The following is a 17,469-nucleotide window of genomic DNA, read 5'->3' as shown; positions in this document are numbered from 1 at the left end:
ATTAATACAAATTCACACTTTTATCAACCAAAAAATTTAATTATAGATAATTTAGAATGGAATTATTGTAGTTCTTCTCTTTTTTTGACTTTTTTCTATGCCACTGAAAGCAAATCAGTCATAAATGATTGATAAACATAATCCCTGTCACCCATATCAACTGCAGCTTGATGTTGTTCTATTCAGAAATAGTCCTGCTCCCGTCTTTTCATGATGATGTACCACTTGCAGTAGCATCAGCTAGGGGAATGGATTTCTTCAAAAACTTTGGAATGTTGTTAACATCTTGTGCACAGCACTGTTGCGGATGAGACAATAGAATACAAGAATCTTAAAAAAGCACATGCGTAATACCATTGAGATAGGATGGAAACCAAGCTAGTTGAGAAGGAATTTGTTCCTTGCAACAACCAAATAGGAATTCTTTTTGTTAAAAAAAATTAATAATAATAATAATAATAATACAAATTCACACTTTTATCTACCAAAAAACATAATTACAGATAAAAATAAGGGATTTATTGTACTTTTTCTCTTTCTTCCTTTATTTCTATGCCATTGAAGCAAATCAGTCATAAATAATTGATACACATAATTCCTGTCAACCAAATCAACTGCAAATTGATGTTCTATTGAGAAATGGAACTGCTCCCTTCTTTTCGTGATGATGTACCACTTGCAGTAGCATCAGCCGGGGGAATGGATTTCTTCAAAACCTTTGGAATGTCATTGTCATCTTGCGCACAGCGCTGTTGGGGATGAGACAATAGAACACAAGTATCTCGAAAAAGGACACGAGTAATACCTGTACCATTCTCAAATATATATCCTTCATGTTCACTAACACGTTCGAGGACATCAACAAGAGCATCATACACCTTCTGTGGGCAGTTCTCTCCACTTGGTTTATCATGAAGATATATAACATCCAAAGTGAATAGTTTTTGGTTTTCAGGCCAATGTGATGGGCACTCTGGCACTACAGATGATCTGCAGTATATAAGAATCTGACAAGGCAAAATACATCATGTCATTTGCAGTAGGTCATATCCCTATGAACCTAGCTTGGTCGAACATCAAATTAAAAATAAAAAACTTAGATTGACCATATTTTTAAACCATTGATTCAGATGTCACAAGGAATTTCAATTTTATAAATGATCTGAATAAAAAAATCGATTTAAAAAAAAGATAGGCCAGTTGGGATGAACCCAGAAAGACAACAAAATTGAGGAATGATTGATAAACAAAAGTAATTGACCGTCAATAGAAGGGACGAGGATGAAATCCCTAACACACCACACCAATAAAGATGCACTTCATAAATACTTGCTCAACATGGTAGCTTCCCCAATCACCCATTTACCTACCTATCCACCTCCTATCTCACATAAACACCACCAAGATCCAAATACATATATTTCCAGTTCGTCAATTTAAAAAGGGCTTTACAAAAAAATTGTCTAACTTTACGCCTACAATATATAGTTTGGATCACAAACTCATATGTCCTTTAAAAACCTTTTCCTAGTGTCCATTTAAAAAAGCATTATGAGAAACCTCATCTTTTCAAAATATAATAAATAATTGACAGCATTGAGAATTATAAATGAATAATGTCTTAAAATATGTGTTACTTATTTCATAATTAAATTAAAATCTTTTGACAATTAAAATAAAGCATACGAGATTTTAAAAAGGAGAGAATTGGATGTCATTCTAAAGTAATTATATATATGTGCATGCTCCTCATGGTTTCAGTTTATTGCATATGCTGTGGAAGATGAAAATGACCATGTAGCAGGCGTTGATCCTGAAAGCAGTATGACTTTTTTTCTTAGAAACAGACTAACAAAGAATGGATTATATCGAGTAAACCCTGAAATCCCTTATATGCAATGAATTTGGTACTAGAATTCAAACAGTTAACCAAGAAGGGCAAGAACCTTAATTGTTGTCACAGGAGCTATCAACCTGCCTTGCTCAGGTATCTTTACTTTTGCTTTCACCTTTTCTATGCACTTGCTAACACCAAATTTTCTAAAATATCCCTAGGAAATAGCCCTTGCATCTGCACGCCACCACCAACACCATATCCCTCTAATGCCTCCTCCACCTTTCACTTGGGAATATATATCTCATGAATGTAGGCCTCAACAATGGCTTTACAACATGCCTTCATCTATAATAATGTACATTGTGTTTGAAAAAAGGACCCAATTGGTGTTGCTGGAGTAATTGCTACAATAATTTCACACCTACCACCCTATGCATGGCACTCTTCACTAGAGGTAATTTTGTTGACTTGGTGATCAGCACCTACTTGGAGATTTGTGACATGGCTTAACCACCTCCCATGGGTTGGGTTAAAGCTGGCATTTGTATCGGACATTGACAGTTCAAGCTTTTGGTGCAACGGCAAATGATTCCAACGATTAGTATCAGACCCTTGCGTCACGGGTTCAAGTCTCCCTTCAATAGGTGCTGAAGGCTCAGTCAGTTCTGAGGGGGAGATTGTTGACTTGGTGGTCAGCATCTCCTTGGAGATTTGTGACATGGCTTAACCACCTCCCATGGGTTGGGTTAAAGCTGGCATTTGTATCGGACATTGACAGTTCAAGCTTTTGGTGCAACGGCAAATGATTCCAACAATTAGTATCAGACCCTTGGGTCACGGGTTCAAGTCTCCCTTCAATAGGTGCTGAAGGCTCAGTCAGTTCTGAGGAGGAGATTGTTGACTTGGTGGTCAGCATCTCCTTGGAGATTTGTGAGATGGATTAACCACCTCTTGTGGGTCAGGTGAAATTTGGCATTCCGCATCTGGCATTGACACTTCCAGCTTTTGGTGTAACACCAATGATTCCAACAAAGTTGACAATAAAAATGCCTCTTAAACATTCAAAAGCACACCTGTTATATTTTGGGAGTCCCATTTTCCAAGTCTCTCAATTTGGGTTGGATTATATCTTTGTACCACACACTCACCTAATGTCATCTTGATCAGTCCTACAAGATTTTCATTCTAAACTTATGTCTACTTCATTGTCATATCTTCAAACTAACTACCTGCAATGTTGATTTGTCATATTTTCTACACTTCCCTAACAAGCATTAGTTGCAATTCTCTTGCCAAGGCCCTTTTAGCCTTAAGTAATCTACAGGAGTGAAAAGCAAGTCTGACTTCCAGAATCCAATTAATACTCCACTCCTGGCAGTTGCTTTGATTTCTCACCACCAAGCCTATTTCCTCCCAATTGATTGAAATTTTGCTTAAGATTTCATTCTCTAGATGATCACTGAAAAAGTCAGCCAACTTAGTCACAAGTTTGTTGCATTCTCTATAGCCATGTTTGATTGTAAGAAAATTTAATAATTTATTAATGCCAGCTTTTGAGAAATTTGGTCAAAAAACGTGGTTAACTTTCAAGCTTTTCAAACAAATATTCCTTAAGAGTTTATTGTCACCATGCGATCGCCCTCCATTATTACTTATTGGATATCATTTCTAATACATTTATCTATGTTGAGCTACGTTGCCCTGAGATTCCACGACAGGCAGAACATATTTCTGGGACAGCAATTTTCTAGATTAAAGAGATCAAATTTTCACAATCCATAGTAAAAATAAACTGATATATTTCTGGATTCGATTGTGTAAAGATTTTTCACCATCAACGTTTCGAATCACACCAAGTGATCCATCATCAGGATGAAGAGAGCAAGAGATGTCAAACAAAAATGATGGATCACTTGGTGTGATTCGAAACGTTGATGGTGAAAAATCTTTACACAATCGAATTCAGAAATATATCAGTTTAATTTTCTAGATGCCAATTTGGGGACAGCAAATCGGACATCTATATAAAATATAGGGAAAATATAAAATATATCGGAAGTTTTAAATATTAATATAAAAACATGGATAAAACATGCATATAGACATTTTATTTATATGAAAACACGGATAAAGTATGTCTACATACATTATAGAGCCTTAGCATAGAACATTTTTGTTCAATTGATGCCCCTGGTTGACCACTAATATTGATGGTATTGATTAGTCTACACTAGCCACTCCCATTGATGTTCATTTCCGGCCCAAGCATGTGAGTTTGGAGGAGTATTACTGGTTTCCAGCCTACAGCTCAGTACAAGTTGTACCTCCTGCAAACCTGATGTGATCTACTGGGTATGATCCCGTGCATTTCTTGACCCTCTGTTGCTGTGTGGTGGTGCTGGTGGTATTTGGTGCTGCTGAGCAATGTGAAGAAGTGCTCTTTGATGTATCAAAAAGGTGTTTGATGAATTTTGTAGCTGTTTTGAGCTGTAACCACTTGAATATCAGACCTGCAATGCTTTGAGCTTTGCACGGTGGTTTCCAGCATTGACATTGATCATTGCAACACTTGTTTAAAGTGGTTCATTGTTTCTTTCTGATTTGAGAATTTTTTAATAGTATTCTATACAGATATGACCTATACAGTTATGACCTTCAACAACTTCTTTATGCACTAACAAGTTCTGGGTGTTTGTGAAATTCTTTACCAAGTTGTTGGTCATATTTCTGAGTGCTTTTAGCTATGATTCAGACCTGTTTACCCTTCGTAGCAGTGAGAAGTCCAATGTTACAGACCTGCGACCATTTTTTTACACACTGCCAAGCTCTGAGTGTTTATAAAATTTATTACTAGGCTGCTGTTGATTACTTTCAGATTTCAAATTCCTTTTGGCAGTGACTCAGACATGTTCACCCCTCATATCAGTGAAAGATCTAGTGTTGCAGACCTATAATCACTTTCATATGCATTACAAGATTCTGGGTGTCTGTGAGTCGTGCTTGCTGCAAAGATCTGTTGCAGCATCTCTCCCAATATTTTGCAACCCTGTAGTTAGAACTAACATATGTAGTTCAACATGTATCATTTTTATCAAACACTTATACACTATTGCTGAGGTATGGGGGCCTGACAAAGAATTTAAAAATGTTTGTTTTAGAGCATTCTGAGTCTTTTTTTCGAAAGTGTTGGAAAAGGGGGGACGGTTGACCATCCCGGGACAGTTAGGGAACATCAAAGACATCCCCAACCATCCTAGGGATGAGGGACATCCTCTCTAATAATCACTGGCATTCCCAAGTTTCCAGGACATTTCCTACAATTTTCAGATTTTGTGGATGGCTAGAGGACATCCACGACCCGACCCTACAAGGAAAAAGGTTACGGTACCTGAAATATGTTTCATACCTAATGACTCGTCAGTCTATGGAGATCCCTCTCCCCTGCACATTCTTGCTTGAGTTAATGATATTGCTAGAGGACATCCACGACCCGACCCTACAAGCAAAAAGGTTACGGTGCCTGAAATATGTTTTACACCTAATGACTCATCATTCTGTGGAGATCCCTCTCCCCTGCACATTCTTGCTTGAATTAATGATATTGCCATTGTTGGTGCTATGGTTGATCCAGCCTAAAATCAAATGTCATCACAGAGGAGACCCTTTTTATCAATGGGTTGCTTTGGGGGAGATATGATGAGTCGAAGACCGCCATCTATACACATCATGGCCTTTCTCTTCCTCCTTTGGGATCTATTTCTCTGTCGGTCCTTGTAGGACCTAAGGCTATTTTTGCAATATTTGTTGTGATTGCAAAGTCAACTTCTTCGAAGTGTAGCTAGCCGTCCCTTGGCCAATTTCCATGGACATTGTTGCTTATATTGTCAACTACTGTGCAAACTATCCAAGATACTGAATACAAACCACTAGTGTCGCATAGGGACTCTTCAAACCAAATCTGACAACCTCTAGTTGGACCTATGGCACCCCAAGGCGATCTATTATATCAAGCATATTATGAATACAAGACTAGGGATTTAGCATTTGCATTGGTTCAACCAGCTTCTTCTCTAACTTCTCCTTACTCTTGCACAGCAGTGTGCTACATTATTGTTCCTTCGTCAGGGGCTAAGGACAAGCCCACTCCCTCGTATAGGCCTCCTCATTCTTCTAAGACCTCACAACATCCAGTGATGCCTCTTCTTCCTTTGCCTCCCACGAGAAAGGAAAGGTACCCATGTTGCATTTCCAAGACTTTGTCTTGGCCTTTTCAAGAGACATAGATCTCACACCGGATTTGGATCTGCTTCTTTCTTCTTCTGTTTTGTCCTTCTTGCTTTTCTCTTTCGATCTTCACTTACTACAAGACCCACCTTAACTAGCTCTGAAGTTTCCCTTCACATCTCTTTAGAAAGTAACAATGCTACCACCTTATCCATGTTGAACTTGGTGGTCATAATCCCAATATCCACAACAAGATGGGTCCCGTGAGCCCAACAAAGAACACAACATAAGCATGCAATTACACTCCTAAATCTTGTCAAACAGATTCCAACTGAATCATGTTGAATGCAATGAGATGATCAACAATGGATCCTCCTTCCATCTTCAAAGATTACATCTTCTTTCTCAGGAATAGCTTGTTTACAAGGGATTTAGCCTGATAAACATCTCCAAGCTTCTTCCAAAGAAGTTGCGTCATCTTCTCTTCATGGACATTTAACAGATGGAGTCTGCCAAATAGAGCCTTGTGAGGCTCTTAGCTTTACGATCCATTGTATACCAGACATCTTGGGCCATGGTGAAAGATTTTTCTCCGGATATCAAAGCCCACAGATCTTAATCTATTAGCATATTCCCCATTTTCAACATCAGAAAATCCCTCAAACTAACATTTTGCAAGAAAAATTCCTAGGCAAGTGCAGAAATCTTTCAGTCGAATTTCTCTAAGACTCAATAGAAATCTTCCCCTCCTAAAACATAATCTGCACCAAGTTCTTTGGAAAATATTCTGATTTTCTATTTTTCAAACAATCAAGTCAGATGGGACCACCTGAAGCATAAAAATTTGAAACTAAAAGTAAAACTACCCTTCTAGGATTGTTGAGTCATTTTAGTTTGATCTGTTCAGGAAAGTTTGCACAACAGAATCCCAGGTGAACTGGAAGTTGAGTGATAAATATTACCTTTAACAAGTGGTGCAGACTCAAACCAAGCCATAATTCAGAATGGCTCGTGAGGGCAAGCGCCACACATCATTAATGACTTCTAAACAGAAAAAACAATTACTCTGGAGGAAGGATTCTGCCGGTTCGGATTCTGGTTCGTATGCTGGTTCGACATTCGTCCAAATGAGTGGAAATGAAATTGCCACATCTTGTAAAGGACTGGGCAAGTGCTGTATGATTTGAATAATTGCATTGGAGTATAGGTGTGAACATGTCGAACATCTGAATTGAAGAAAAATAAAACATTCATTCATCAGGGAGCGGTAGAATTGTAGACCCAACCTACAATATCACCGTTATGAATGGTATGTTTCAACCAATTCAACTATTGCTTAAGTTACTGACGAATAGAGTTATCCATGACCAGATATTTTTAGATTGTATAAACTTTATAACCTGCCGTCTTCAGGAAGCTATCAAGTTCTCTTAACACTATGTACCAATAAACTTTCGCGAGAATATCTATGGACAGCGACTTTTAAAAGAAATAGCAATAAAATCTTTATGTAACATTAAAGTGCAGGGATCATGTTGACAGCATGAAGAAGTAAGTTTGACTTCAGTGGAATACAAATGTTCATTGACCATTGGTTCAAAGGCTCGTGGTTAGGGACTCATGTAATACTGTTACGTGTGTGATAACCATTCTTCTGCGTTTGACATGTACGCGCGATAACTTAAAACTCTGTTCCTCTCGCTTCCGGTGGCCCTCGAGATGCATTTGAAATTTGCCCAAATTGCACGAAATTCATTCTGGGTGCGCTTTGACCAGTCAAAATTCGCTGCAGATGTTTTAAAAGTCGCCCAGGGTCCCTTTGACCGAATTTCCAGCGAATTACACACAGAAATAACGATTTGAGGCAAATCGACTTTCGAATTCCATGGTAACCAACCGAATATGGTAACTTATTTTATTTTCTCGAAATCAGTCAGCCAGCAAATAAACATCACTCATTAGAAAGATTAACTACTCATATAGTAATTTTAAGTTTTGTTCTTCAGAGGTTCTATGAAAATATAATAATGATGAGAAGGAAAAACAATTACCACTCTCAGAGATCGAAATTGAGCACGGGACTTCTTAGCCTCAGTGACAACCATTCTGAAAAGCTGAGAAAGATCACAGGATTTGTACAATGCATCTGTTGTCAAACCCCTCACTGATGCATTTATGGTGTTTAGGTCATGTGTAAATTCCCTCTGCCACTGCAACACATCCCCCAAACATATTAAAAATAAATACATTTTCAATGGAAAAAGAATGTGTCACCTAAATATTATAATGAATTATTATATAGCACGACTCGTGTTCAAACCCTGAGAACCATATTACCCACTTAAAATAGAAAATCCAATCTGGCCTTGGCTTAATGAAAAAGGCAAAGTGCAAGTACTAACTCAGAGTCAATTTGACATAAAACCAAAAGGGGTTCAACCGCCCAAAATAAATGAAAAAATATAAGATTGAAGACCATTGTAACCAATTTTACAGCCAACATTGTAACCTGCATCAACTTAATCTATGATGTACGGCAGTAAAGCTAAATGCAAGTGCAAGCTCTAGATGAACTTGACAAAATAAAGACCCAAATTTTAATCCATTGAAAGCATGAATACATGTTAAAGTGTACCATTGAATAACATATGGTATCAAGTTCTATGGCATACTTGAAAGAGCAAGGCCAGAGGCAGTTGCAAATTCTAGGTGAAATCCTTACTTAAAGTTGAAACAAAGGTTCAAATCTGAGAGAGAGAACTTAAAATCTAATATAAAGCAATATATATGGTCCAATTCTACAGCATACTTGGACGGACAAGGCTAACTGCAAATACTGGGTAGATTTAACCAAATGGAAACCTGACTTCATAGCCTTGAAAGACATGTTTCCATGTAATTCAACATACTTCAATAGATGATGATATGTATCAAAGTAACAAGAATCAGAATCAGATCGGAATTGGCAAGGCCGAATCGTACCGTGAATCGGCCATGAATCGCCAAATATAAAAATCCCTTGAAATTTAGCAACTTATTTCATAAACCCTTTATCGCTGATTTGATTCACCGATTCACAAAAAATCATTTGGCTTGAATCAAATCGCCGAATCGGGTGAATCACATGAATCACCATGATTTTCGGAACTATGATATGTATAATAATCTAGGAAGTCTAGTTTGGCACCCTGGGACCCTGGTTCCAGACCCTTTCAATCCGGGACTGGATCAGAGCCAGTCTGTCTGTGGGTCCAGACAGGGTTCATTGCCCACAATAGCCAGTTCAATCCAGCTGGACCAGGTAAAAATTCGGTGAACCATGCACTGACCTGGGCAGAAAAATGGCAGCCCACTATTTATTTTTTTGCAAATTAAATAAAATTTTGACATTCAAAACCCTAAAAAGTGGTTATATCATGACTTATGTTAGCTTTTATGTCTTATTTGATGTGCAAATAGACTGTTTTCTCTTGAAGTGGAGCAAATAGGTGGTTGAGAAAGGAGTTAGACAATTGATTTATGAAGTTTGATTGAGTGTTTGTGCTCCATTCCTATCCTTGAGTAATTTTTTATTTTTATTTAAAAAAAAAAAAATTGCGTAAGTTTTTGAATCTCTCTTATTTTTATTTTGAATGTGTATAAAATTACTTGCCATATGAACTACAATGACATCTACCTCTTCCTCCATGGGCAATAATGAACAACAAAGAATAGATCCAAGCTTTCCTTTGTGAAACTATGTTGATATTATAAGATCACTTCCAAGAGGTGGGGGATTCCGTTGGAAATGTCGGGGTTGTGATGTAGAAAGGAATAGTTCATATCATCAGGTGGTATGCCATTTGTTTGGACTCCCTAGAAGAGGAGTCAATAAGAAAAAAGATGCTCCTATACCAAATGAAACAGTATTAAATTATATATCATGAAGCGTGAAGAAGCAAAAGAGGGGGACGCACGAAACACTATTTTGTCCACTAAAAAAAAATCAAAGAAAATGTAAGCCCCCATCTTCAAATATTGTTATGGAAGACCACCCCTTTTGTACTACTGCAGCTAAGCCTTTTGTACTACTGCAGCTAAGCCTAAAACTGAAACTCAAGCACGCATTTCACAGAAAAGAAAGGGACCTTTGGAAACTTCATTCCAAAATGAGAATCAAGATATCGTAGACCAAGATATAGAAAGATGCATATAAGTGAATGGTTTGGCTTTTAGTGTTGTTCACTCCCCATACTAGAAGATGTTGAAAAGTGTCAATGTAGACCAAGATATAGAAAGATGCATATAAGTGAATGGTTTGGCTTTTAGTGTTGTTCACTCCCCATACTAGAAGATGTTGAAAAGTGTCAATGAAGCTCCAACAGAGAATAAGGACCCCAGTTATGAGAAGATACAAACTTGATGGAAAGAGAGGTCAAGGGGGGTTGAGGATGCATTGAAGCCCATAAGGGATTCATGAATTGAGATAGAGATATCTATTGCATCATATGGGTGGAAAGATTCAAGAAATCGTCCCTTGATCAATGTTATAATAGTGTCCCCTAAATAGGCAATGTTTTTGAAATTTGTGGATTGTAAGGGGTAAGTAAAGAAAGAAAATTTATTGTTAATATTCTCATCTCTGCCATGGAGAAAATGGCACGTAGAAACGTTGTTCAAGTCATAATAGACAATGCAAAGAATGGTAGAGATGGTGGTTAGCTGGTTGAAGAACGTAATCCACATATGCTTTGGACACCTCGTGTGGTCCACTCACTCAATCTTCTTCTACAAATGATTGGGAAATAAAATAGGTTGGGTCAAAAAGGTGTATGCACAGGCTGAGAATATCCAGATTTTCATCACAAACCACCACAAGTCCCAAGGAATTTTCAGATTGTTCTCAAATTTGGAGCTATTGAAGGTAAGTGAACTTGAAGTAGTAACTTAATTTTTTTTTAATTAAAATTAGTATTTTACATTTTTATATTTGAATAACTCAATCGTGTAATGTGTATACTTCTTTAAAAGTTGTCTCTATTTAATTGTATTTTTTTTGCTTTCATTTCCATTACATGTTGAAACCTGTCTTGCATCTAGCTTAATTGTCTTGAGACAACTTGTGAAAGTGAAAGTGGCACATTGCAATATGATGATCAACAATAATTGATCCATATGGAAGCAAAGTAGCACTGAGAAGGCAACAAAAATTAAGCAAAGGATATTGCATGATTTGTGGTGGGAACGTGTGGAGTGTCTCCTTCGCTTCACCCAGCCCAATATGAGCTTGCTTCACTACATTGACATGGATAGGCCTTGCATTGAAGAGGTCTATGATGGTATCAACTTGATGCTTGACAAAGAAAATAATAAATGATAAAAGACAAGACCTTGAGGAGATCTTCAAACAATTGCAAGCAATTGTTGTAGAATGATGGAACAAGATGACCACTCCTCCATATCTTCTTGCCTACCCATTGCCATTGAAATATTATAAATAACATATTGATATGCTAGAATGGATTCCACCATATAGAAATTTAGATGATATGTGGATTTGATTAAAGGTGAGTTCATGGAGTTTGTGAATGGAGGAGGTCTAAGTATTGATGCTGTTCATCGTCAGTTTAAGAAGGATGCTCATAGTTGGCGATACTTCCATGGCCAACAATTCCAATTGCTACAACCCTTCCCAGTCAAAATTATATCACAAGTAAATTTTGTTCATAATTTTCATTTACTTTATCTTCATAGGTTGCTAGTAATCTTACAACTTTATAATTTGATTTTAATTGTTTACTTTGTCTTGTCTTGATAGGTTGCTAGTTCATCTGCATCAAAAAGAAACTAGACCACATATTCTTTCATCCACTCAATAAAGTGCAATAGATTGCAATCAAAGAAAGCGGAAAACTTAGTATATGTGCATTCCAACTTGCATTTCCTTTCACATAAGCAGAATGAATGCAAAGAAGGAGAGTTGAAGATGTGGGATATAAATGCAAAGCATGTGGACTTGAATGCTTCCACTTCTCGGCTTGTTATTTCTGATTTGAGGACTTGGGCAGTGAAAATGTTATTGTTGCAGCTGATCCTATTGGGCTTGGCACTATTTTTTAATCAACTAATATCATTCATGAAGAAGAAGAAGAATTTGATCGAGAATAATACGTTAGATGAGTTAAACTTAGTATAAAGTTCCAATTGCTGAAAGTTAAAACAATGATACTTGAACTCAATATTATTATTTTGATGCTGACCTTGAAGTATATGATGCTAAGATGGTGTGATCATTATGTTGTAATCACAAGTTTATGGTGTTTCTATTGTTTATATGATATTTTGTGACATTCTAATCTTAATTCATGCTTCTAGGCTGAATACAAATAGATAGATAGATAGATAGGAAGGGAGGGAGGGACGGAGCGGGGCAGAGAGTTTACATGATTTTGTACAAAGGAAACCAAACCCTCTTTCAAAATTTTGCCATACCGGAGAGCCAATTGTTTGAACCCATATCCGAACCTATATAATAATGAAATCTTGATGCATTTGATGAAATTAACATTTGGGTTCAAATCTTTAAAAGATATCCTGCTGTACAATATAGTTAGTCTATATCATCTGAATCTAATAGTTTTGTGCCTAAGGCTACATATAAGTTATGGGTGAATTTGATGGAATAAACACCAAAGTAAAGATCCCAAGAGGTATGTTAAAGCATAGATGGAATACTGGCAGAGTACTCTCCAAGTTGCAAAAGCTGGCCGGGTTTTCTGACTTGGCGAGTTTTTATGACTTTTTCAGGCCCCAGAAACTGCAGAATTTTTGGCAAGAACTTGTCGAGTACTTGCTGAGTTTTTGTTAAAACTCGGTCATAGTTTTATAACAATAGTTAAAGGCAAAAAATGGCCCAAATCAGTTTCATTTCTCATTTCTTCACTTGCATTTTTCTGAGGGGAAAAGTCTTCCAAACACTTGCAAACTAATTTCGATCAACTTGAAGTGGACTTGAGGCAGGTTTAGAGCACATTTGCAGTGGGTTTGGAGCGGAGTTCTTGAAGAGGATGACATCAATGATTTGAAGAGAGACATGCTATGGAGGAAGGCATGGATTTGGTTTCACGTTGGATGACATTGAGTTGAATGAGTCTAGAGGCAGAGCTATATCTAGGATTGAGGACAAGCCACAAACTAAGTTAGACATACCGAGCAAGAAGGCAACATGGTCAGTGAAGACTTCTAAGATTAGACCCTCTAGTTCTACCTCTCCCTTAGTTTTTATTAGAACTAAGAAGAGGAAGATGTAATTGGAATAAGTATTTACTTGTAGTTTTACATAAATTATTTACTATTTTGCTTCCAGCCATGAGTCTTCCTTAGGAGGATGCGATTTTGTACCCACTTTGTGTTTGAAATTTAAATATATCTATACTAAGCTTGTTTGTTTTGAGTTCTAACTTATTGACTCATTGGATCTATCTTTTCATTGAATTTTGCAAAAAAATGCATTTCTATTTAAATTTAAGCAATTTTTTAAGTTGTCGAGTTTTTGCTGAAAACTGGCCGAGTTTTCCCCAAATTTATTTTTCAGACCTTGGCTAGTTTTTGGCTTTTGCAAGTTTTTCAACTATGTGTTAAAGTATAACATTGAGAAACATGCATCATCTAATTCTATGGCCAACTTGAATCAACAGGGTTAGGTGCAAGTACAAGCTTTTGAGTAAATTTTACAAAATATAAACCAAAGTTCATTTTTGAAAAATATGTTAACATGTGACATTTAGTCTCATATATTATTCTACATAGCAAAAAGGACAAAACAAGTAGTAAGTTAATTTAACTCTCGCATGTTCAAATTCCAAAAGAGAGACATTCTTAAGTATAAAATTTCAATAAAACAAATCATCTAGTTCTAAATCATTCTTTAATGGCATTGGTTAAGCGCAAGTTCTAAGTAATTTGATGGAACAGAAACCAAGATTTATATTCCTGAAAATTTTGGTATGTGCAATATTGAGTAACGAACATCATCCAATAATATCACGTACTTGAACGGCCAAAACTATGTACCTATGGGTGAATTAGACGGAAAAGAAAATCAAGTTAGAATCCCAAACTAACTGTTAACATTAAATATATCTTCCAAATCTATGCACTGCGGGAAATGGCCAATTGCAAGACTCAGAAAAAATGACAAAATGGAGACTGGTGTTTGATTGCCCAAAGCACATGTTAATATCTGTAATTTACAGTACACAGTGTCATATAGTTCAATCATCGAGGCTCCATGCAACTGAAGAGTACTGAATAACTTTGTCCAGCAATTAGGCCAAAAGTATGTCCCTCCTGTGGTTTTAAAAGAGATAGATCTAACCCTAGACACACCAAGTCTAGCCTTGATGTCGGATTCTTCATAAAGACCCAAAAGTCATTAAAGTTAATGCTAAGCATATGATTCTAAAAGACGTGCATGAAGCAACATTTTTCCAATATCATCCTAAAATTCAAAAAATGAAGTCTCTAGCTAGTTGTTTTTCAAAACTCAAAATGGGGAAGTGGTTTGAATCCTCGACCTTCACAGCTCTCCGACATAAACTGAATATGTGGTGAAGCTTCTTTTGTATGCTGATGACCTTATTTTGGTAGCAAAAACGGCTCAAGGATTAAGACATCATTTAAGGGCCTTAGAGAAATTTTGCCATGAAGTTGGGATGCATGTGAATATCTCCAAAACCAAAGCTATGATTTTATCTCTAAAGAGAAAGGTAGAGAGTACTACATGTGTTTTCGAAGGCAGCCCACTGGAAATCGTGAAAGAATACAAGTACTTTGGGATTGACTTTCATTATAAACTCAGTTGGGAGACTTGTAGAGCGAAAAGGATTCAACGGGGTTGGAAAGTTTCATTTCTGCTTCAAAATAGATGCAGGACAACGGAACTATGGGATTGGAAAACTAAGAAGACTCTCTTCGGCTTGCTGGTCACGTCGGTGATCCTTTATGGTTGCGAGGCATGGGGGGATGCTTTTCCATTAGAGGCTTCAGCAATAATTGGTTACTTAGCTACTTCAAAAGAACGCAAAACATGCATGATCATCGGTGGCCAAAAATTGTGAAAGAAGAAGCTCTTAACCGTAGGAAGAAAACTTGGATGAAGCAAAACATTAAATGGATGGATAAATGGAACATCAAAGTGTGGGAGTGTCCGAACAGTAAGGCAGGCATAAAAAATTTTGTTAGAGAGAAGCATCAAAGGGCCATGTGGAATAATAACATTGGCAGAAAAAATGGTTATTACATTAAAGAATTCAACCCGACCGGGGAGCATGGCGAGAAAGCATACCTTAGGGCTGCTATTAAAGGTAAGCCAAGGTTGTTATTGGCTCAGTTGAGAACTGGATCCCATCACCTCCGGTGCGAGACGAGCAGATGGAACAGGCCCAAAGAGGCTTGGGAGGAGAGGATATGCATGTTTTGTAGGACGGAAACTATTGAGACAGAATGGCATTTTCTCCCCGAGTGCACAGCTTACGACAACATCAAAACTCACAATGATTTCATCCAAAAGGCGGACAACATACATAGTTTATTTGAAGTTGACAAGATCAAACAAACGGCAGATTTCTTCGTTAAGATCCATATCAGAAGATTGGAAATGGAAAGAAATACAGAAGTTACTTAGCACGTTCTGTTGGTTCCATAGACTGCTGCGGTCTCGTGGACATCATTAAAATCGTTCATTCATTCATAATCACGTTACAATTATACACAACTTTCATCCTAGAAGCAAAAGAGTAATGGATCGTGACAGATTAGAGCATTCACATATGGGTATCAATAAATAAAATATCTCTAATTGGCTGTCTCTTAAAGCTCAGACTGGGGAAGCGCTTGAACAATGGACCTCCAAAAGACTCACAAAGCTTAGCACTCTCAAAATCTATACATCCTTTTCAGTCTAAAAACCAAAATCGGGACAGATAGGAACGATTTATGTGACAGAGGTATGCGATTAAGATAAGGCGAACTCATGGTTAGAAACGGTAGCTAGTAAACGGTTATAAATCAATCAACCTAAAAAAACTGTGGCTGGGTGCTCTTTTCAATGCTCAAACTCGAGGAGGAATTTGAACTCTAAAGCAATATGGGATTGGATGTCTTTTTAAAGATCAGACTGGGAAAGGCAATAAAACCCTGGATCTCCAGGACCCCCATAAAATTTGCAATACAACAGGCATGTCAAATATTCCATAATTTCGATCCAGGCACAAAATAGATGAATCGTGATAGACCATTACATAACCGAGTGGAAGAGCGATCCAATTGAGGGAAAGCAAACTTATGGTTAGGATTGACAATTAGAAAGAGGCTACTGATCAATCAATCAATAAAATTGTCTAGTTGGGTGTCTTTTTAGAGAACAGATTGGGTAAATGATTCGAATCGTAAAGGATTCTCTGACTGGATGTCTTTTTTAAGCTAAAATTGAAGAAGGGATTTGATTTCTGGGTTTCCATTGCCATTGTGTCCACTAAATTTCGTAAATTCATATACTATTTTCATTCTAGAATCAGAGACAAAATCCTAATCAGATAAGAAAATACCCATGTAGCAGAGTGATCCAATTTTGCAAAGGCGAACCTATGGTTGGGATTTATGGTTAGTTTGGAGTGAACGAATAGAGATATAGCCTGTTTGATGCAGTCTATGCGAGTAAAAGTTTGGCCTTTAGCTCCCACGGCTTTCATCTCTGCTTCCATCTGCCGATCGGCGTCAACACAGAAAAGAATGTCTTCAAATGTGTGTTGAAGTTTGTGGAGTTTGTAAGCAACTGAATTTGCATTTGCGGATGCTCCTCCTTCTCCATGTTCCCCCGAATCTCTGTGCTGCATTTTGACTAGTCAGTCTGCTGTTGAAATGAAGATTGTTTTTGAGAGGGCAGACGAGTGAGTTGACTACGAGGGAGAGAAGCGAAGAAGATAATTCACAGTCGAAATATTTGTGATCACGGCCCACGGGTCCCTCCAGTGCTTCCAACTCTGGTACGCGATTTGTTAGGAAAACTGATCGGTTTTACACTTTTCTAGGTTATCGGTGCAACGATTCAAACGTCACATAGGGAAGAGGATCCACTAAGCATGTTTTGTGATTTAATATCTAACATTTTTGACAATATTGCACCAATAGTTGTGACTTTAAAGTTGTTCTTGCCAATGATAACTACCCATAATTGAATGAAGTGTGTCTTTTTTTTCAAAAAACAACCAATAGTGTGATGCCACATCAGCTGCACAAGTATGGGGGTCTCCAATGCACTATGATTGGTCTCACTTTTTTTAGCGTTGTTTTGGACACCTTGGCAAAAAGGATGCTGATGTGGCACCATATTTGATGATGTGGCTCTGAAACCTTAGTTATAAGCAAGG

The 17,469-nt window shown here is 37.3% G+C and overlaps 1 protein-coding gene across 1 annotated transcript; it reads right to left on the bottom strand.

Annotated features, from left to right (window-relative positions):
* Positions 1-497: 497 nt before the first annotated feature.
* On the bottom strand, positions 498-17,167 carry LOC149541322 (uncharacterized). Its single transcript, XM_089796610.1, has 3 exons — positions 16,648-17,167; positions 8,113-8,271; positions 498-1,007 (listed from the first exon to the last, which is right to left on the bottom strand). The coding sequence occupies exons 1-3, from the start codon at positions 16,933-16,935 to the stop codon at positions 630-632; spliced, it is 825 nt and encodes a 274-aa protein (XP_089652736.1). The 5' UTR covers positions 16,936-17,167; the 3' UTR covers positions 498-629.
* Between the last annotated feature and the right edge of the window lie 302 nt (positions 17,168-17,469).

This window comes from Cupressus sempervirens, chromosome 8 (genome assembly GCF_028749045.1).
Source record: "Cupressus sempervirens isolate cs-2001-9-10 chromosome 8, ASM2874904v1, whole genome shotgun sequence".
NCBI classification, from domain to species: domain Eukaryota; kingdom Viridiplantae; phylum Streptophyta; class Pinopsida; order Cupressales; family Cupressaceae; genus Cupressus; species Cupressus sempervirens.
Note: the sequence above shows the minus strand (reverse complement) of the source record. Positions and strands in the feature narration are given on the sequence as shown.